The 22,250-nt window shown below is 47.5% G+C and overlaps 1 protein-coding gene across 5 annotated transcripts in view; it reads right to left on the bottom strand.

Annotated features, from left to right (window-relative positions):
- LARGE1 (LARGE xylosyl- and glucuronyltransferase 1) overlaps positions 1–22,250 on the bottom strand; it is a 593,475-nt gene that overhangs the window by 226,362 nt on the left and 344,863 nt on the right. For all 5 annotated transcript variants that reach the window (XR_014803097.1, XM_084955467.1, XM_021081477.2 and 2 more), the window contains one exon: positions 11,459–11,630. Coding sequence is in view for 4 of the 5 variants with exons in the window: in XM_084955467.1 (XP_084811593.1) it covers positions 11,459–11,630 (172 nt within the window). In the remaining variant the exon portion in view is untranslated. The remainder of the gene's footprint in view (positions 1–11,458; positions 11,631–22,250) is intronic.

The raw sequence follows: 22,250 nt of genomic DNA, 5'->3' as shown, positions 1-22,250 counted from the left end.
ATATCACTTAAATGTGAAATCTAAAATATGGCACAAAGGGGAGTTCCCATTGTGGCTCACCAGTAATGGACCCAACTATTATCCATGACAATGTGGGTTTAATCCCTGGCCTCTCTCAGTGGGTTAAGGATCTGGCATTGCTGTGTGCTGTGGTGTAGGTCGCAGGCACAGCTCAGATCTGGTGTTGCTGTGGCCATGGTATAGGCCAGCAGCTGCAGCTCTGATTCAACCCCTAGCTGGGGAACTTCTGCATATGACGTGGTGCGACTCCCCAAATAAAAATAAAAAAAAAAAAAAGGCAAAAAAATTGAAGACACATTGTAAATCAACTACACTTTAACATAAAATAAATAAAATATGGCGCAAATGAACCCGTCTACACTAGACTCACCGACATGGAGAACAGACTTGTGGTTGCCAAGGTGGGTGGGAAGAGGGAGGGACTGGGGGTTTGAGGTTAGTAGATGCAAACAACTACATTTCGAATGGATAAGCAATGAGGTCCTACTGCATAGCACAGGGAACTACATCTGATCTTTAGGGATAGAATATGAGATGGAGATAATACGAGAAAAAGAATGTGTGTGTGTGTGTGTATGACCGGGTCCTTTTGCTGTACAGTGGAAATTGGCAAAATATTGCAAATCAATGATACTTTAAAAAAAAAATTTTTAGGAGTTCCTGTTGTGGCTCAGTGAATCCAACTAGGAACCATGAGGTTGTGGGTTTGATCCCTGATCTCGCTCAGTGGGTTAAGGATCTGGTGTTGCTGTGAGCTGTGGTGTAGGTCACAGACGTGGCTCGGATCCCCAGTTGCTGTGGCTCTGGTGTAGGCTGGAAGCTGTAGCTCTGATTAGACTCCTAGCCTGGGAACCTCCATGTGCCATGGGTGTGGCTCTGAAAAGATGAAAGACAAAATATATATATATATATGATCTATATCTATATCTATCTATCTATCTATACATATATATATATATATATATATACACACACACACACACACACACACACACACACACACACTTTTTGCTTTTAGGGAAGCTAGTGATTTCACGTGGTCCTATCTGGCTGACATTGTTCCCTTAAGCGGCCCCTCCATCCATCTCAATAAGGAAGCAGCACACACAACCCTGCCCACTGCACTCCCACATGGGCACGCCCAGCGTGGTGTGAGGAGACGAGAACAGCTATTTGTCTTCCTTGACAGGCCACATCCGTCCTTGTCATATATTAGATGCTGCTAATAATCTATGTATATGGGTTTAGAAGGAAAAAAAACCTGTGTCCTTGTAACAGTCACAGAATGACAGGTGCCGACTTCCTCTCTTCGTGAGCGTGTAGAAAAGTAGCACGTTGGTTCCTCTAATCATTTGGAGGGAAGCTTGTAAATTCCAGGGAGTCCTACCCAAATCTAGGGCTAGGAATGCCTTTGAGTCTGGTCCGTTCAATCATACTTTCCCTTGATACCCCATTTCCTTCCAGGCAGAAGGGAATGAATGCATTTATTTATCTTCTGAAAGAGGAAATTCATGCCTGGCTAGTCAACTGAGTATGGCACAAGAAGAGGGGAAAATTCACAGTGCAAGCATCTGGGAGGCTCGTGTTGTGTAGAAAAGGGAAGGATAGGGCAGTGTGAGGCACACACCATAGCAGCATGAGCACAGGATTGACTCAGAAAGTCATTCCAAGGGCATACGGTTAGGGGGCTCCCAAGATACAAACCAGTAACAAGCAGTAGAAAGTGGAGATTTCATCTCTTCTTGGGCACCAGCCATCATCAGCCACTTAAACCCACCACCACCCCAATCACCGGATTGATCCTACACCTTTTTATTAACAGCAGGGCTACCAAGGAAGGGGTTCTCAACAGAGCAGATTTTGCCCCGCAAGGGACATTTGATGACAATGTGGCGATGTGTCTGGTTGTCACACGTGGGGAGGGAGGGCGACTGGTATCTAATGAGGAGAGGCTAGAGATGCCTAGGACAGCTCCTACCTACGAGGATGACTCATCCATCCTGGAATATCAAGAGCGCCGATGTGGAGCAAGCCTGCACTCAAGTGAGAGTGGTCAGAGCACTGGCGCTGTCCAGGCTGGTGCTGGGGGATGGGAGTGGGCCATGTGACACCACAGGAGGCTCTGATACTGAAAGCCACCCCCCACCTTGCGGTTCAGTCTCACTGCTCAGAGAACGTGCTTGTACCTGACCATTGGACTGCTGCTTAGCTGTCCCATGTCTACCCATCTGATTTGTTATTTCCCTAATATAGACAGGGAGCCGAGCTAAGCTTCATGGAAAATCCCCTATGACCCAGACACTTGTAGAACAAAGAAGGAAAAAGAACGGCCCTTTTTCTGTGCACATGATTCTAAAGATGGGCTTTGTCTTTGTCCATGAAATTCACTGAACTATCATTTGCTTTTTGCCTCTTCCCGCTCTCTGATCTCCACCTGTTTCTCACTGTCCCTCCCACGAAGTCGCTCAGTCTTTTCTTTGGTCCAAGCTGCCCCCTCACCCTCCCTTCCCCCAGGATGACCTAGGGCAACCCTTTCCCCTCCATGTAACCACGATGGGGGCATCGCAAGCAAAACCTCCTTGACTCGAGGTAGCAGAGAGCAGAAACACGTTAGAAAAGCCCTCTAGGAAAATAATTCACATTAATGGCAGGGAGCTCGAAAACGGTCCCAGAAGGACCCAATTTTTTCAAATAAGGATGAGTTAGTCACATGAATTTCTAATGCCCTGAGCATTAGCGAGCACTACTTATGTGTCCAGTACCAAGCAGGTGCTCAGTAAATATTTACTGGGTATCTGAAGGCGTGAGGAAAGACTTCTGGGCAGAGTCACTTCCCACAGTCTTAGGTTTAATCCTGAAACTTTTTGGTATCTCTTCCTGAAGTTTTCAAAAAATCCAAAATGTTTCTGTCCCGTGACTTGAGGTCCCTTGTCCTCTACTCTCTCCATGCCCACAACATAAATAAATTCACTTCCAAGAAACAAGCAGTGTCCACAAGGAGAAGGCTGGGCCCATCAGGAGGTGGTAACCACTCCAACAAGGAGACTCAAGCAAAAATAGCAAGAGCACAAGGATTCGGGAGCCTATGGCCACAGCTCACAATACCAGGTAATCAAGGAGTGGCCCACTAAGACCCTAGGGTCTTCTTGTCTCAGATTTTAATCAGCCTCCCAATGCCACGCTTCCTCCTTCAGTCCAGAGCCCTGCCCACCCTCTATCTCACCTCCACACACTTTAAGATAAAAGGAAAAGCTAAACTGAGATAATGTAACAAATTCCTGCAAAGGACAGGGTGAATCACATACTCTGCTTCTATTATTCCCATTAAGGCTGAGCAACTGAAGGGAAAATGCATGGGAGAGCCAGGCTTCCACCCCAGTCCTGGGACTGTCACAGCCCATAGCCTCTGCTCTCCCCACAGAGACACACAATCAGGACAAATCCTGACTCTTTTGTGACCCCAGGCCCCCAGCCTCATCCTGACGGAGGACATTCGGGGAACCTTCCTTACTCTCGGAGGACAAATAGCATCGAACAGGAATTCGCAACATGAGGGCAGGTCTGGGTCTGTCTTAGTGACTATTTTAGCCCCAAGGCCCAGGACAGGTCCAAGGGTTCCAAAGGTGATGAACTAGTGAAAGAATGAGTGATGGAACAATAGGGAAGGCAGGGAGGCAGGCGGTGGGGGCAGCAAGGATGCAGGATGGAGCCAGGGATGCAGGGAAGCAGGTGGGCTTCTGTGCCCCCAACTCTCGGGAGTTTCAGCCTGAAGAACAAGAAGAAAACAAAGATGCAGAAGGAAAGGAAGGGAATTATCACTTATCAAGGTCTGTGCGAGGCAGAGTCATTTGCTGACTTAACCACCGAAACGAAGCCTATGGAGCAGTGATTACTGTACCAACCACCCTAACTCACAGAACAGCCACACAAAGGAGGCTCGGGGAAGGTAAAGAATGTTTCGAATATGCTAAGAGAAGGCAGATCCACTTCCACATTAATCTGAAAAATAATTAAAACCTCTTCCTCGATTTTGCCAGGAAGAAAACTCCTGAGGCTCCCCCCACGGTGAGCCTCTCTGTTTGTCAAATGGAAGAACTGAGAAGAAGCATCGTGGGAGAGAAACCGAGTGTAATTCCTGGACTGGGGATGGAGGGCAGCCTGGATAACAGGTGTGAAGAAGGGGAGGGAGCAGGAATGACGGGGCCACAGGAAGTTTCCAAGGGGAAAATCCATCGGGAATCAGAAGGTAAAAAAACAGACCCAAGCAATGAAAACCAGTGGTGAAGAAGGAATTCCATGAATACGCAGGAGAATGTTTAAAACGCAGCCCAGACCAAGAAGAAATCCCTTAGCCTTTTAATGGAATCTTAGGATGGACATCAAAGACTGCAGACCCCGCTCTGCTCTCTCCCGGCAGAATTCTAGCACCTTCTGAACTCACCGCGCATCTGCGTCCCCCGTGCACACACTGGCTGGTGCAGTCATTTAAAAGCGCTTTTTAGCTTTTAAAATGTCTGTTTTTCTTCCCTGTGGCAAAACAGTCTCTCAAGTTTGGGAACTGTCAGGAGCAGATGTGAGATAAGCCCTGACCCGGGTAAGTCCCCCCAGGGCCCCCCTTCTTTAATCAGATCACGTGGTCATCCTGAAAGGCCGTCTCAGGTCCTTTTCACACCATCTAGAGGGAGGGAAGCGAGACGCTCCTTCTGGGGGTTATGAAGGGGCCAAGGGGAGAGAAGCAAGGAGAGAGGAGGAAGGAGAGGAGAATGGAACTCCCACGGCCGGAGCATCCACTGGGTACCAGGATCAGTGAATCACCCCCTTGGACCTCACGTCACTGGGAGAAGAGGTCAGTATGTTCCTTGCACAGGTGCAGGGGCGAGGTTGAGAGAGATTAAAGGAACACCCCAAGTCATCCTGCTGACGAGTAGCAGGGGTTTAAACTCTGCCTTCCTTTCAAAGCCTTCCTACTCCACCAGTTCCACTGAGAAAGGTGGGGGGGAGGGAAGGGGGGGGACAGAGGAGGGGGAGTCAGAGAGAGGGGCAGGCCACGGCCAGGTAAGAAGGAAAGAGACCTGAAGAAAGGTCCAGGAGTGTCTAAAAACCCCTGCAAGGCACGTGATTATAACCATGAAGGCTCCACAAATGTCTTTTCAAAAGGAACACGTTCAAAGTTCTTCATATTCAGCTTTTTGACATTATTTTATACGTACAGCCACCCCAGCCCCAGTGGCTTTGTGGATGAAACTGCAAGGGAATGGAGCAGACACCCATGAATGATCCCACAGCCGCTGGCAGGAGTCCTTCCAGCAAGTGCCATGTGGAAAGAAGAATGCGTGTTATCTTGAACATTTCTTGCAAGGCCTTTGCTGGTATGGCTCCTGGTCCGGTGAGGCCCAGAGAATTCAGGTAATGTGCCCGTGGTCACAGAGTCCCTGGGGGAGCCCCGATTCGGGCTTCCCTCCCGGGCTGTGATGGGTCCGTGGGGAGAGCTCGCAGCTTGAGTAAAGGCAATGCTCTGAAATGTCACAAGCTGAGGTCGGGATTCTGCAGACACAGGTCACATTTCTCAAATTCCGGAACACCGCGCTTCCCTATGCCTCTGATTTTGCCCCCATGCCTCTGGTCCCTACATGCCTACATCTCCTTGGGTCCACCCTCTAGAAACGTTATAAGGCCCCACCCTCTACAAACATTACGTGGCCCGCTGGAGTCCTTTCATGTGTCTGACTCTAGCCTCTCCAAAGAGACTCTCCACTTCACCATCACGGTAAAGGGTACTGGGTTTAGAGCTGGACTCTCTGAGTTCAAATCCCAGTTCTGCAACGTCAGAGCTGAGATCTGGGTCGGTTACGCTGCCTCTCTAACCATCAGTTCCCAAATCTTTAAAATAGGAACATTAACAGTAATTACTTCAAGGGAGTGTTTGAGAATGAAATGAGCTTACTCATCAAGGGCTTAACAGAGGGGTTGGCACAGAGGAACTGCTTAGAAATGTTAGCTAGAATCAATCCACAGGGCATCGACCGGATTCTTACAAAACGCCCACTGCCGTGACATGCTGCTCCACGCCGGGGAGCTAAGGGTCAGCAGGGCATTGTCCACTGGGCTTGACAGTTTGACCTTACCTGTTTCGAGTCCAGACCTCGACACTATAGCAGTAGGGTCTTCTTAAACGGAGGACGTTTGTCCTTTATGAATACATACACTCGCCATGGCTGTCTTCCAAAAGCTCCAAATTATGGGTGTGCATTTATTATTTATGCCTTTACAACAGCTTCCCCAGATGGCTAACATCAGATATTATTTCCAAATGTTTATGCAGTAAAATGCTGGCACTCGGGGGGCAAGCTGACTCGCGATCCTCAGCCACACAGGAACGAAGAGGCACCACCCAGATGGTGGTAATGCCCTCCCTCCACGCCGCTCCCGGAAGCCTGGCAGGGACGCAGCAGGTAGCAGAGATAGCCCAGACGACGGGGCCCAAGAGTGGGGGACTCAGCTCTGCTGTGCAATAGCTCTTGGACCATGAGAAATTATTTAATCTCTCTTGGACCCGGTTTATCTTTTTTTTTTTTTTTTCCTTCAGGGCTGCACCTGTGGCATATGGTGGTTCCCAGGCTAGAGGGTCGAATCACAGCTGGCCTACACCACAGCCACAGCAAGGTCAGATCCTTAAGCCACTGGACAAGGCCAGGGATCAAACTTGCATCCTCATGGATACTGGTACAATTGGTTTCGGTTGAACCACAATGGGGACCTCCCTGCCCCCCACTGCGCCCCAGGTCTTTCAAATTAAAAAAGCCTCCAACCAAACTCCTGATCATTCCCCACAACCTGCACTTCTTGCCATCTTTTCCGTCTTGCAAATGCCACCCGACCCTTCCGGCTACCTTGGGGCATCCTCCACTCCAACCTCTCTACTGCCTGCATCCGATCCACAGAACACCCCAGCCATCCGACCTTGACCATGTACCCCCAATCTGATGATGTCTCACACCGCTACTGCGCGGCCGGGTCTGAGTTGACCGTGTGTCTCACCTGGATAATTGCAACCATCGAAATAGTTTCTGTGTTTTCTCTTAATCTCAGAAGGGCAGCCAGGAGGACCCACTAAAAGCATAAATCACGGTGTCCCTCCTCTCCTCAAAGCCGGACAGTGGCGTCCCACATCTCTGAAGGGAAAAATTCTGCTGCTGCCTACAAACAAAGCCCCACGATCTGACCCTGCCAGTCCCAGCCCCTCCTGGGATCCCTCTGCTCTGTTCTGATCCCTGCCCTAGCCCTCAAATAAGCCAGACCACAGAGTTCCTGAAACATCACGCGTGCTGTTCCTTCTGCCTACGACACTATTCCACTCTTCCCCCGGACACCTGGCATGCTTGTTCTACCAACTCTTTCAGATTTTTGCTTAAATGTCACTTTTCATCGAAGACCTTCCATTACAACCTTATTTGAATATCAAAACAGCACACACAGAGGCATCCTTATCTCCTCTAATTTCCTCCTCAGCGCTAATCCCCATCTCCTATGCTGTGTATTTGAGTTTTGTTTATTGCCTCTCTCCTCCTCCTCAAATTGACACAAGGATGACAAACTTGCACCATTCCCAGTAGTCAGCAAACTACTTGGCAGCTAGAAGGAGCTCAGTAAATGTGACTGAACAGAGGACTTCTCATTCTAGCCATCAAAGGCATGTCTGATTCTTTCTGTTAAGAATCAGTGGCTTTGAAGTTCCCATCATGGCTCAGGGGGATAAGAACCTGACTAGTATCCAAGAGGATGTGCGTTTGATCCTGGCCTCGCACAGTGGGTTAGGGATCCAGTGTTGCCACAAGCCACGGTGTAGGCTGCAAATGTGGCTCAGATCTGGCGTTACTGTGGTGTGGGCTGGCAGCTGCAGATCCGATTCGATCCCTAGCTTGGGACCTTCCATATGCCATGGGTACCACCTTAAAAAGGCAAAAATAAAAGAATCATTGGCTGTGAAAATCCTCCAGGGATGGCAGCAGGCTTGATAAGGGTACAGACGCTGATGGCGGAGAGAGGCACCTGCCACTTAGGAGAAGTCGGGTCTCGGGGAGCACAGGGATATCCCCAAGAGAAGCCCAAAACTGCCCACAGCAGAGGCTGAGGAGGGTCTCAAGTCCTTACCAAAACACTTCTTTCTAGAGTCTCCATGTAGTGAGTTGAGGGAAGGGGAATTTCACAGCATCCTTAAGGAGTCAAGCCTATGTGTGTATCTGAACATAAGGGCCACTGCAGCCCCAGCTGTTCCAAACCAGAGGAAAACCAACAAGGCCAAATTGCATCATGCCACTCAAAACATTTACAGGGAAAGTTGTCAACGGCCATTACTTTTATGAGAGGGGAACTCTCCCTCTTGGATCAGAGCCTGCTACATTTGTGGGTCTGTCCTAAAGGCCTTTCTTCCTGGTCCCATGACCTGGCTTCTAATCATTCCAGTTTAGAAAAAAATAGTCATACACACACACACATACACACCAAACCCTGTACAAAAGAGGGCCATATGGAAAAGAGAAGAGCTTATTTATTTTCTTTTCATTTCCATATTTTCCCAGAAAAGTGAGGGTGGGCATGGGGAAAGCTCTGATGGTTTCCTTTGCTGGTGACAGAGAGAAATGGGACACAGGATCCCGTGTTTGTGAGCTCTTTGTCTTTTGTCTTTTTTGTTGTTGTTGTTGTTGTTGTTGCTATTTCTTGGGCCGCTCTTGCGGCATATGGAGGTTCCCAGGCTAGGGGTTGAATCGGAGCTGCAGCCACCCGCCTACGCCAGAGCCACAGCAAAGCGGGATCCGAGCCGCGTCTGCAACCTACACCACAGCTCACGGCAACGCCGGATCGTTAACCCACTGAGCAAGGGCAGGGACCGAACCCGCAACCTCATGGTCCCTAGTCGGATTCGTTAACCACTGCGCCACGACGGGAACTCCCCGTGTTTGTGAGCTCTTTGAAGGCAGGTGCCCTGCCTTAACTACGGTGTCTTATATATTCCTCTGCACAGGGGGACCTAACTGATGCTAGAAACAAAAACAATGCAGCCCAATAACTCAACTCCTTGCATTCAAATCCTCCGTGTCCCTGCCCTGAGCTGGGCTCATTTACTCAGCTCTGCCCCAGAAACTGCCTTGAGTCTCCAAATCCAAGTCCTTGAGTGAGTGTGGGGGCAGCAAGATCCCTGGGAGTCTTCACTTCCACAGATGATGGGGGGGTGGGGAAGTGGGATTTAATGCCAGGATTATTACTGTTGTGATTTGGCAACCAAACCCCACCAGCACCGTGGAAAGTCCAAGCTGGGACAGAATAAACATGATTTCCTAGCGACAAGGCTGCAATGAGTGACCACCTGTTCCAGGGATTTTGCTGAGTGACACTCAGCCAAAAGGAGATGTGCAGCTCTAAATGCACACTGCAGGCTGAGTTTCTCGGGAAGCAGAACCCGCTGGGGAAGCGAGCACGCAGGAGGTGATAATTTAGGGAGTGTTCTTGGAACAGCCCCTGTGACAGGGAAGGGAAACCAGCACGACTGGGCAGAGGGAGAGATGGAGCTTTGAGGCAGACTCCAGGGAACATGACAGTGGAACATGCAAGACACACAGGCATCAATCACGGGGGGGGGGGGCGTGGCCACAGGCAAGGTGATGCTCTTTACCTGAGGACATCCCCAAAGGGGGCGGAGAGCTGAGCCCTCCTGCAGGCAGCACTCCCAGCAGCTGGAGGAATAAGTCCTTTATTCTAAAGGGGGATACAGGCACCTGTTGCAAGGACCACCACCCTCATCCGGCCAAGACAGAACACCGATCCTCTCCACCGCCAGGGCCACCCCATCCCGGCTGGAACCCTTCCCCTTCTCTGCTCATCTCTTTAGCACCAGGGACCAGTGGATATCTCCTTATACCCAGAGACAGCCAGTGAGGAGGCCATAAAGGCCTGATAAACACACACATCACGGAATACCTCACATCAGCATGAAAATAGGAACGAACCACCACATAACTACAGAAAAACTGTCCCCAGTGAGTTCAAAGTCATCAGAAACCACACACAGCTATGATCGGGGGACCTGAAGAGAGATGCACCGGGAAACCGATACACACGTGCGTTCTGGTCCCTGCTCCGACGGAACCCTGTAGCCCACCAAGCTCCTGTTGATTTGCGAACTAAAAAGACAGATCCAGACGTTCCACAAAGAGGACAGAAAGCTGAGGCACACCCAGGGTCGACCATTTTGCTAAATGATGTCTTCCTTAGTGTCATTATCAACACGACTAAGGAAAGTTTCGATCTTGACAAGGAGAAGAGTCTGAAGGTCGGCGTGTCCCCACCTCCACCCCTCAGTGAGGTGCTGAGGGCTTTCATTTCAATCACCCAGAGCTGGGAGGCCCCTGAAGGAAGCAGGCAGAGACTGCAGCGGGTGAGGGTGAGGAACTGACGCCTCTGCCCATGAACAGAAACAGAAACAACTCGGAGTATCCTGTGATGTTTGAAAATGCTGCGATTTAAAAATCACTCAGGACTATCTCACCTTCATAGGATAAGGAGCTACAGAGAAGAGGCGGGAGGGATTTTAAGCACAGACACCAGAAGAAGAAAAAAAATCTCACTGTCAAAATTCTCTCTCATTGTATGTGTCTAATATTGAGAATATAACGTTTTAAAAATAATGCGGCTTAGAGGAAGACATCTGGGAGAGAGGTATTAAAATAACAGTCCAAGCTTTGTGCCAACCGACCGCTTGTCTCATGCAACCACAGCAGAATTATGAACACCTCTCATCAGGCACACAATTTCCCAGTGGATACTCCCACAGACCTTGGGGTGGTAGCGAGAGTTACAACAACAGTTAGGAAGAAACTCACCAGACTAGAAGGAACGTCTTATAAAGCCAAATGTATATACTTCCTTAAAATCATAAACCACCACATCAGTGAAAGCAAAAGCCATAAGACCATTTTCAAACACGCTATCATCAATACACCCCCATCTCCACCATCTCACAGGCTTTCTCAGCAATCGGGGTATCATTCGGTAAAAAAAAAGAAAAAAACCCATAAATGCATGCATCCATACGAGAAAGTCCACCCCCCATCAGCTGCTTAAAAAACACACACATTGGATATCTGGCTCTTATAAAGCAATTCAGCCACCCTCCATTGGGTTTTTCTCATGAACACAGACCTTCCCTCTTCCATTATTTAAAGAGAGACGAGCACATTCCAGGTTTACTCCAACATGTTTCCAATGGCGGCAGCACTGATGCTCGATGCTGTTTATAAGTCCTTATCCGTTTCATTGGCATGAGCTCATTAAGAGCTGACCTCACATCACCAAAAAAACAGGACGATCGTTTTATTCTTGGCATGCCCACACCTTCCCAGATACCAGGAAAAAAAAAAAAAAAAAAAGGAGCTGCAATTACCTTTGAACTTGTGGAACACAGCCCACAGCTCCGCAATGTCGGTCGCAAAGGTGATGTCTGTGTCAAGGACGATGACTCTCTCGAGCTTGGCAGGAAGAGTCTTGGTGAGGACAAGCTTCATCAGGCCATAAATCCCAGAATAATGTTTGTTGGGGATCCAGGAAACTTCAGACTAGACAGGGCAGGGAAGAGAAAGAGTAGGAGAAAGGGGGAAAAAAAAATCACTACATTATTGTTTGCATAACCATTACACATATGTGCCTGGTGCATAAAAAGCATCCGATAAAAATGTGTGAGTGAGTGAGCATCCTCCTAAAGATATGTTCGTGTAACCTAGAGTTTGACAGGTGCATTTTTCTTTTGGGGAAAAAAAAAATGTTGTATCTGAATCAAGGCAAAAGGAAAGTAATGTCTAGGAAAGACCTATCCCACTCAAATGCTCTGCTCCCATTTTTTAAAGTAAGATTTTTGGTGTTGTGGAAAGAAGATCGAAAGTAAGAATATGCACAAAAGAAATGGAGAAAAAACATATACAAAAGAAGAAATAAAAGTTCAAAAATGGAATCATACTGTATATAATTTTTACAACCAATACCTAACTGTTCCTGGGTAGATCTATTTCTGTAAGTCATTTTCACTTCTGTGTCATTAAAAATGTCCATTTAGGAGTTCCTGTCGTGGCGCAGTGGTTAAGGAATCCAACAAGGAACCATGAGGTTGTGGGTTCGATCCCTGCCCTTGCTCAGTGGGTTAACGATCCGGCGTTGCCGTGAGCTGTGGTGTAGGTTGCAGACGCGGCTCGGATCCCGCGTTACTGTGGCCCTGGTGTAGGCTGGCAGCTACAGCTCCAATTCGACCCCTAGCCTGGGAACCTCCATATGCTGCGGGAGCGGCCCAAGAAATGGCAAAAAGACCAAAAAAAAAAAAAAAGTCCATTTAATGGTACTGTTAAAGCATATGCTTATCTATTTTTTTTTTTTTTGTAAAGCTGTAAACTGAGCAGATTATTGCTGCTCCATTCTTTTTTCTTTCTTTTATTCTTTTTACGGCCACACCTGTGGCATATGGACGTCCCCAAGCTAGGGAACAAATCAGAGTTGCAGCTGCTGGCCTACACCACAGCCACAGCCACAGACATGCAGGATCCGAGCCACATCTGGGACCTACAACTCAGCTTCTCGCAATGCCAGAGCCTCCATGCAGGGAGTGAGGTCAGGGATTGAACCTGCATCCTCACAACACTATGCTGGGTTCTTAACCTGCTGAGCCGCAATGGGATGTTCTGTTCCATTCTTTCGGTTTTCAGATAAATACACCAGAAGGATCTGGTCATTATCTAGGCAACACTCTTCAGTGGGTAGTGAGACAGGACAGACCCACACAGAAGGACAGAAATGGATGACCCATGGAGCTAACATGATATAAAGGAACAACACATGTCCCGCAGGTGGGTCAAATCATCAGCAAGTCACAGACCATGGTACCACTTGATGACAATAATACTGACAATAATGACAATAATAATAATGAAAATGAAGGCTAATGTGATGGAAGCTTCCAGATCCACAAGTCCTTTATGAAGGTCACTACAAGGAGAAGCCCCATCCTAGCAGCTGTGGGAACCGCCCTGGAAGCTGACACACAGTTATTTTCAAGAAGTAAACACTTGTCACAGAAACTTTAATGGAAAACACAGTCACTTCAGCAAGATTCCAAAAAAAAAATTCACCCCCCTCTGTGCTTATAGTTCCACTGAAGGACATTGTCCTTTAAAGAAAAAAGTCAAATTTAAGAACAAGACACCAAAGGTTTATTCCCAAAAATGTTCACACCACATTATAAAAGTAAAAAAATAGCAACAATTCAAATGCCAAAAAAAAAAATTTAAAACAGTTAGTTAAAGCACAGTATTTTAAAAATGTGATAGCACACTGTGCAATGGCTATAAACAAGGTAGATTAAGATGAAATAAAAAGAAACCTACGAATCATGGTAAAAGCAAAAAAGGAAGTTTAAAAATGGTTTTTGCCGAATAATCACCATATATCCTCAAACACCATGAAAACACATCCACCCAGACACATGTAGAGAAAAAAAGAAATGGCCACACAGCATCAAATAATAACAATCATTTGGGGATGATGGGAGTATCAGTATCTCTAGGTATAAATGTATATATTATACACATATACATATTTCAACTTTTAAAATAAGCAACTACTACTGTTGTAAAGAAAAACTGAGCATTACATTCTTCCAAAACACATCAATCCAGCATTGCCGTGAGCTGTGGTGTAGGTTACAGACGGTGGCTCGGATCCTGCTTTGCTGTGGCTGTGGCGCAGGCCAACAGCTGTAGCTCCGAGTTGACCCCTAGCCTGGGAACTTCCATATGCCACAGGTGTGTCCCTAAAAAGCAAAAAAAAAAAATTAAAATGTATCAAGATCCAGAGATGGTGGGAAACAGGAACGAACAAAGCTGGCTTACGAAAAAGGACCCTCGGAGATAACTCATGTGATCCACTCCATCTCTCAGATTCATGCCATGTTACACTTTCGTTGCTAATTTGAAAATATCAGCTACTCCTTATGCTCAGTTTTGCAGTGGCTCTTTGCATAAGTGAGTACAATTTGGACCAGCAACATGAGAACCTAAACGGGCAAACTGAACTCTTCACATGTCAGTCCCGGGAAGAAAAACCAGCATCTGTCTATAACCTCTGCTATTTGTTTCTGGACAGGATGCAGGAAAGAAAGAAGGAGACAAAAGTTCAAATCCGGATTCTAGCCCCATACAAACTCATCTCTGTTAGGCTGTTTCTTTTATTTTTTTCTGCCTTTTTTTTTTTTTTTAAAGACCACACCCACTGCACATGGAAGTTCTCAGGCTAGGGGTACACTTGGAGCTGCAGCTTCCAGCCTAAGCCACAACTACAGCAACACAGGATCCGATCAGCATCTGCAACCGACACCATAGCTGACAGCAATATCAGATCCTTAACCCACTGAGCGAGGCCAGGGATTGAACCCACATCTTCATGGATACTAGATGGGTTTGGAACCCAATGAGCCATAACAGGAACTCCTTAGCCTATTTCCTGTAAAATGGAGATGCTGCCTATATCACAGGGTTGATGTAAAAATTAAAAGAAGTTAAAGGACCCAAGCGCCTGGTACCCAAAAGACCTTCAGCAAATAGAGGCTCCTACCCTTCTTTCTGGAATGTACATTGCTAGGCCTCTTTCACTGCTTCATAATGAAGGTGGGGGTGGTCTCTGGGATGCAGTGCGCACAGTCCCTTGGGTCCTGGACTCAAGACACGCCTGCATTCAGATTCTGGCTGCTGTCAATTAATCTCCATGTCAACTTGGCCATGTCGGCCCAGCCTTTCTGAGGTTCTGACATTTACAAAAGGCCGCCACTTCGAGCCTTGTTAACAGTTAGGCTGTGGGTGAACACCTCATTTAGGGGCAGGAAGCAGGCACTGTGCAGACTCAGGGAGGGGTAAAGTGGGGGCCTGAAGGGCAATGCCAGCAGCTGCTAGAATCTGAGAGGGGAGCCAGATGAGTAAGCCATCCAGCAGGAGCAGCAACCTGTGAAGGAACATGGCCTCACTGGCACAATCCCACAGGATGGATCGGAGGGGAGAGGGCTCAGCTGCATTCTCCTCCGGCCCACAGGTCTCCTGCTAGGGCTCCCCACCGGACAACCCACACTGAAGCCAACAGGAAAAGTGAATTCAGGGATGTAGCCCTTGGGCATTAGCACCAAGGGGCACAAAGCAGAGGGAGAAGGATGAGAGAGGGAACTTGGAGGGACAAAATTAACGCAACGGCACAGTCGTTAAATGAATGATGACAAGATCAAGGCACCATGCCTTACACATCATAGATGCAATAATTCTCTGTGGGATATGAGGGTAGGTGGGTGGATGGATGGATGGATGGATGGGTGGATGGATGGACAGAGAGACGGATGGATGGCACAGGAAGATGACTGATTTGTTCAGAATCCTTACAAGCATGATGCAAAGCCATAGCTGGAATCTGCCAGGCAAATGTTGACACTGTTCCCCCAAACCACCTTGGTCTTCCTTCAGAGGCAGCTTCCTGACTAGCCATTACCCCAAGTAATTCCCTCCAGCGAGTTTTACAAAACTCTCCATCACGTGAGCCTTGGCCTTTGGAACTCAGCTGGATAGCTTCTGCCCCTGGAAGAGTTAGCCTGAACAGAAGCTTGGCAATCACGGGCCCATGGTGCAGAGCTGTGTTATTTCATCAGATCTTTGATTAACGTGTTCATCTATTTCAGTTACCATCAAAGCAGGAGAGCTTGGTGGAGACCCAGCACCAGCATGTTGGGTTAAGCCATCTAATTAGACCTCTCCGACTCCCAGCTTTATTTTTCTCACACACACACACGGCACTCGGATGCATCACAGAACAGTAGAACTACAGGAATAAATTAATCTCAACATGAGCCCAGGTCTGAACATCGCCCCAAGTCCCCGACTTAATACATAATCAATTAAGTTAGAATGTTCAATTAGAGGTAAAGGAAGCATTTGAATGAGCTTGCATTCGGAAAGAAAACCCCAGAAAGAAAGCCAAGGAATCTATTGGGGAAAAGAGCGTGTGTTAAGATGCAGATGCATTTATTATAAACAGCTCATTCTCTTAGAAGTAGCATAGAACACCTTTCCCCTGCCTCTGGCCAAATCCTGCTCTTCCTCCAAGTCCCAACCTGGAAGGCACCACCCTCCAGGCGCCCCCTCCCTGCTGTCCCAGGCTAGGCTGGGGCTCCCGAAGCAAGCTGCTTCCCTTCCTGATGCACAGCGAGCCACCACACAGTGTCTGATTTTTTTCCCTCTCTTTCTTTCTGTTTTTGCTTGTCAGGGCCTCACCTTCAACATATGGAAATTCTTGGGCTAGGGGTCAAATCGGAGCCCCAACTGCTGGCCTACACCACAGCCACAGCCCTGTAAGATCTGAGCTGCATCTGAGACTTACCCTGCAGCTCACGGCAATGCCAGATCCTTAACCCACTGAGCGAGGCCAGGGATCAAACTAGTCAGGTTCTGAACCCACTGAGCCACAAGAGGAACTTCACACGGTGTCTAATCTTCCCTGTCTGTCTCTGGCTCTGGACTGGAACTCCTTGTAGCAGGAACAATGCCATTTCTATTGTGGTAACAGCACAGTCCGTATTCAAATAGTGTGTGACCGTGCACACGACTGCACAGTTGGCCGGGCCTGGGTGCAAATGCTACCTCCAACATCTTCCTTGACTAGGAGGAGAGGCATCGCTGAGTGTGAAGATCCAGGTCTGTACAGTACACAGGAACAGGCATGGCTTGTGGAGCCCCAGGGCCCGAGCTTTAGCAGAAGTTCCACTTATAAGCTGTGTGACCTCAGGCAAGGTATTGAGCCTCTATGAACCTCAGTTTTCTCATCTGCAAAATGGGGGCTTAGGAAACGTACTTCACAATCTTGCTGGGACAACTGCCAAGCATCCAGTCTCTCTAAAGCCCACTGCCCATCTTCTAATGCCTGTGTGTCAACACTCCCCAGCCTCAGATGATGTGGGATCTGGAGGCTGATAAAGGCAGGAAGTTATGGTACCTTTGACAGCAAATGGGAAGTAGAGGATGGAGACAGTTTTGACATGGGAAAGAAATGAGCCATCTCCTTTCCCTAGATAGCTATATAAAGATGAATAACTCACAAATTGGGATCTAGTAGAAAACCTGAAGCCTCCGCTGGTAGATCTCCAAATTGAACTGCACATCCTTGGCTTTAGGAGGGAAAAAAAAAAAGGGTGCAGCAGAAATGGGCACAATGTGGTAAATCAACTACACTTTAAAGAAAATAGACGTGTAAACAAAAATAGCTTGAAATTGAAAAAAATGCATGGGAGCGTTCCCCCACATAACCTTTTAGGGGCAGTCTCCTGGTGCAATCCACATCGCTATTGATCTTACTTGTATCCTACAATGAACTTCAACCAGGGGCATTAAGTCTCAGGGCCAATGGAGAGGAGACCACCTGACCTCTGAGGCTAGCTGCAGAAATCTGGAGGGCATCACACACACTGACCCCAGAGAATCAATCCTACAGACACACTGCCACCTAGCAGAGCAATGGCCTAGCGTGCTCTTCATCATTCAACACGCCAAAGGTTCATGTAATTAAAACAATCCTAAGAATGAAAGTCAGGTTTATTTTAATGGACCGATGCTTATTCTTGCAGTGGCTGTTAATAATTCTAAGCAGCGTGTTCTAGGATTTAATTGGCAAAAATGCAAGGGCGATGAAGAATAGCACTTACATAAAGGAGTGGAAGCAAGCCCAGGGTTTCTGTGTAAAGCAGGGGTGGGGCATGTTCTCAAGGGGGAAATTCACCCTTCTGAAGCTGCCACTTCCTTGGGGGAAGGGACCCCAAGGGGAGTGTTTATGAAGAGCTTCAAGGGTCTCCAGGGTTCATCTGATGTTGGGTCGTCCACAGAAAAGTTACTCAGGAAATGCGACCGCAGCAGGGATATGAAGATGGAGAGAGAGGGCTGACAGCAGACACATCCCCGAAGGTGAGTGCTTAGGACTCAGGGCATGACGGAAAGTCATGTCTCAGGGGTGTTGCTGGTTTCTGACCTTGGATAGACAAGGGAGAGCAGGAAAGGGGCTGGTTTTGTCAGGAAAGGATGCCCATTTCTTCGGGAAGGTGTTGATTTTCAGGAGGCATCAGGATGCCCCCATAATGACAAGAACAAAAAACGCTATCCAGCATTTGCTCAAGGTTTCCTGGGCGACAGGCGTTGTGGTCCGAGCTTTCTGTGTGTTATCTTATTTACAGCCCTTCCGACGAGTCCACAGGTCAGATGTGATCCCGGTGCCGGGGTTCTGGGAAGTGAGGATTGCGCCCTTCCCCTTGCTTCAAATTTCAGCCCCTCAGCCCTAGATACTCCACTCTGAAAGGATGCAAGTGTTTCTTTCCTCTTCAGGAATTCACATGAGCTCTCTGCTCCTCTGGGTTAGTTACTGGCAGGTCATCACCAAGCCCCCGCCTCCATGCAGCCACATCTGTGTTCACCAAGAAGCACTTTTTCAAGGCAATTTGGTACAAGGGCTTCGGAGCTGGGTTTCCTCGCATTGAAGTCCCTCTGACCCTTACTTACTCTGCTCCTCTGCAAAATAGGCTCACAGCAGTATGCCCTGCTCCCTTCCTATGGGGTTGCTCTATTTCTAATGTGGGAGCTTTCTTAATCATTCAAGAATGATTTATTTATTGCTCAAAATACATTTCTTACCCCTCTCGACATCTTCCTGTGGATTACAAATCACCTGGACCTATTTTTAAAAATTAAAAAAAGAACCCATCCTGGCTGGAGAGTGTCTAAAAAGTCGTTTGACTTTCATGTTGTTTCTGAGGGGTCATTTTAGCAACCAACCTGTATGTTCAAAATGTAACTGTTGGGAAATGGAGGGTGAGGAGCTCGGGCGGGGGGCCAGGATGCCAGCTGATGCCAACGATGGGGAGGAGGACCAGAAGCGAGCACAAGCTTGGGAGTCCCAACAGCCGGATTCCCAACAGCCAGCTCCGCCACGTCTATACTGGCGAGCTCATCGCTCTAATCCTCCATCTTTTCCCTCGCAAAATAGAGAAAACACCCACACACCCCACAAGGTTTGTGAAAGCGTTAAATGAGGCTGAGAACTAAGGGGCCTGGTACAGCATTCGCCACACTGTTAGACCTCAGGGTTCACAGTACGCATTCTGGAATCTGACGGCCTGGCTTTGAATCCTGGCTCCATCATGCACTAGCTGGGTCATGTTGGGCCAGTGATGAAACCTCAACGGGCCTCTGTTTTCTCATCTGTGAGCTGGGCATCCTCACAGAAGGTACTCCAGAGACTTGTGAGAATGCTGGTGCTGTGTTTAAGTAGTTATTATTGTTAATTTGTTAATGTTGTCACCCTTGATATTTAAGGCAAAAGAAATGATGAGACTCTTACCTACTAGATAAAGTCATCTGCATTTGTATTTGCCCTTGTCAGAAAAAAACAAAAAACAAACAAACAAAAAACTCCAGCTTAACTCAGTTGGAATTATTTAAATCAGCATTTATGGAACATTTAATTTGGGTCAGGCATTGAGGAGGGGCTGGGGACCAGCGTCCACAATGAATAAAACATGGCTGGTGATTGAAGAGTCTATGGTCTAGTGGATATTCATTATCCATGGCTGCATAACAAGCTACCTCAAAACACCGCAGCTTAAAACAGCAATAATTATTTATTATCTTGCACGGCTTCTGTGGGAGGAATTTGGGAGCGCATTTGCTGGGTGGCTCTGGCTCGGGATTTTTCATGAGGCTGCAGTCAAGATGCTGGCCAAGCCTGCAGACATCTGAATGCTTGCGATCTGCTTGAGGACAGCTCCCTCCTACAGGCTGTGGGCTGTTATGAGGGGGCCTCAGTTCTCTACCACACGGCCCGCCCCACAGAGCCATTCATGCCTCTCCAACATGGCAGCAGGCTTCTCCCAGCGAGTGGTCCAAGAGAGAACAGGAAGTTCTCCGAAGTTACACGGTGTCATTTCTGCAACATCTTATTGGTGACACAGGTCAGCCCTGTGCAATGTGGGAAGGGACTAGGCAAGGCTGTGTACCAGGATACGGGGTGATTGCGCACCATGCTGGAAACTACCTCATCTGCACTAAGATGGTAAGAATCAGATGATGAAAATTCCAGGTTTATGTACAGCAGCAATCTCGAAGAAGGACAGTGGGGGAGGGGGGTGGAAAGGAAGGGGAATAATCAGTTTAGAGATGCCTGGAAAAAATGAGACTTAAATCCGATCTTGACCAATGAGTAGAAAATTAAGTTTCTCAAATATTGGGAGGAAAGCAGGATAGGAGAGGTATTAGCACCAGCGAAGGAACGGAGATACAAAGAAGCAAGCCTGTGTGTGAGTGGGTATAAAGTTACTACGATCTGATACACCTAGGGAAAGCTTGAGGTCCTAAGAGACGGAAAAGGCTATGGGGAGGCAGGAAAGGGTCAAGTGTTGGAGGATGCTGCGTGCCACGCTCAAGAACTCTGGACAGTGTGCTGGAGACAGTGGCAAGAAACAAAAAGGGTTTCATTATTAACAAAGACACACAATCTCAACTGTGTTTTTGGACTACACACTAGCAATGCATGCAAGAAGAAGGCTAATGGAGGCAGGTGATAAGAGGATGCCTTCAGAAAATGCAGATTCCCAGGGTTAGACCCAGAGGTGATGATTCAAACAGAAATGTGTATTGTTAGCTAGAGCCCCATGGGCTCCCAAAACAGGTTACACCCTAAGAAACACTTATGTAGGAGATAACAGTAAGCAGTGTCTTTCCCAAGGTCTTGTTGGCTGCATCATTTACACTGCATCACCAACCAGCTTCCTCTTCAGACACAAGATAGAAGACAGCCCTAAACTGAAGTGTCCCTCCTGAGCGTGACAGGGCTAGGTGTAGAGGGAGAGGAGACCTTTCTCAAAGATTAACAAGTGAACGGGCTGATGGAAGAGCAGGAGTTTTTCCGATGACCCTGTGCCTGGTGGGTGGTTTGACTGTGAAGCCAGAAGGGTTCCTGGACATTCTTTGTTCTACACTCAGAAATCCCATTTCAATAAAAGCAGCTCTAAGGCAACTCCTGTGCAATTCTAAGTAACCAGCACCAACTCGAGAGCCAAGGTCCACCTTCCACATCTTCCCGCGATGGCGACTTGGAGAGACACCTGGGAAGGGCCCCCATGTGGGTCTTTACAGGTGACAGCCATCGCCCTAGCATCCCTAATGTTTATTCAGAGATACAACCTCAGCCTAAAATGAGTTATCTGGCTTTCACCTGAAAATGCTCACGATTCAGCAATCTGCACAACCATCTTCCACAAACATAATTCATTCTAGAAAGATGACGATGGCACAGGGAATCGAGAGGAACGTGATCATGGATCTATAAACACGTTCCTTCTAAAATCGGTGGCAACAGACCCCCTTCCTCTCTCTCCAGGCTGGTGAGAAGCATCTTCTCTTCAGCTCTGTGAAGCCTGGGGGAGGGGGTGGTCCCTGGAGCATTTATGGATTGGCTGAATCTCTCTGAGTACTTTATGTTATGAAATGGAGCATTTCAAAGCACTGGGAGTTCTGATTTGTGAACTGGACTGTTACAGTGGTTTAATTTCCTGAAATATTGCTGCCTTCTTAACTAATAGATTTTTCAATGCACTGAGGAGAAAATTGCATTAGCTCCCACGTAGCCTGGACTTAATATTTTCAGTAGCTGCAATTCTTCTTATTACACTGCGTGGTATGTATTTATGTACGTCTACTTAGCACAGTGTCTGACACACACAGGCACTTGATGCATAGTTTTGAAAAAGCAGAATGCATGGAAACAAGCAATGCTAATGGAGAACCATGCCTTGTGACGGGACTACACCAGTAAACCTGCTTCATTCATTCGGTCTTCATATTTATTCATCATTCATTCATTCACTCACACACCAGATTAATGCTTTGAAGGGATTATAGTACTGTTTGGGGAGACAAAAACAATTTCAAAAGGCATTGCTATGGTATTCATGTTAGTGGTTTACCTTGATGGGGGTCAGAGGAGGTAAGGTGATGGAATGAGAAGACTTTTGGCGATACTGTTCTAGTTCTAAGTTAGATGGTGTGGTGCCTTATGGCTATATGTCATAACCTATTTATCTGCACTTTCAAATGCGTGTATGTGCCTGTGTGTACAGAAAGACA

Source organism: Sus scrofa, chromosome 5 (assembly GCF_054392235.1).
Source record: "Sus scrofa isolate SSC_HxYL_T2T_F1_AM1 chromosome 5, Sscrofa_HxYL_maternal_Yorkshire_Landrace_v2.0, whole genome shotgun sequence".
Lineage (NCBI taxonomy): Eukaryota > Metazoa > Chordata > Mammalia > Artiodactyla > Suidae > Sus > Sus scrofa.
The sequence above is the reverse complement of the archived record's forward strand: the minus strand, read 5'-3'. Positions and strand labels throughout refer to the sequence as shown.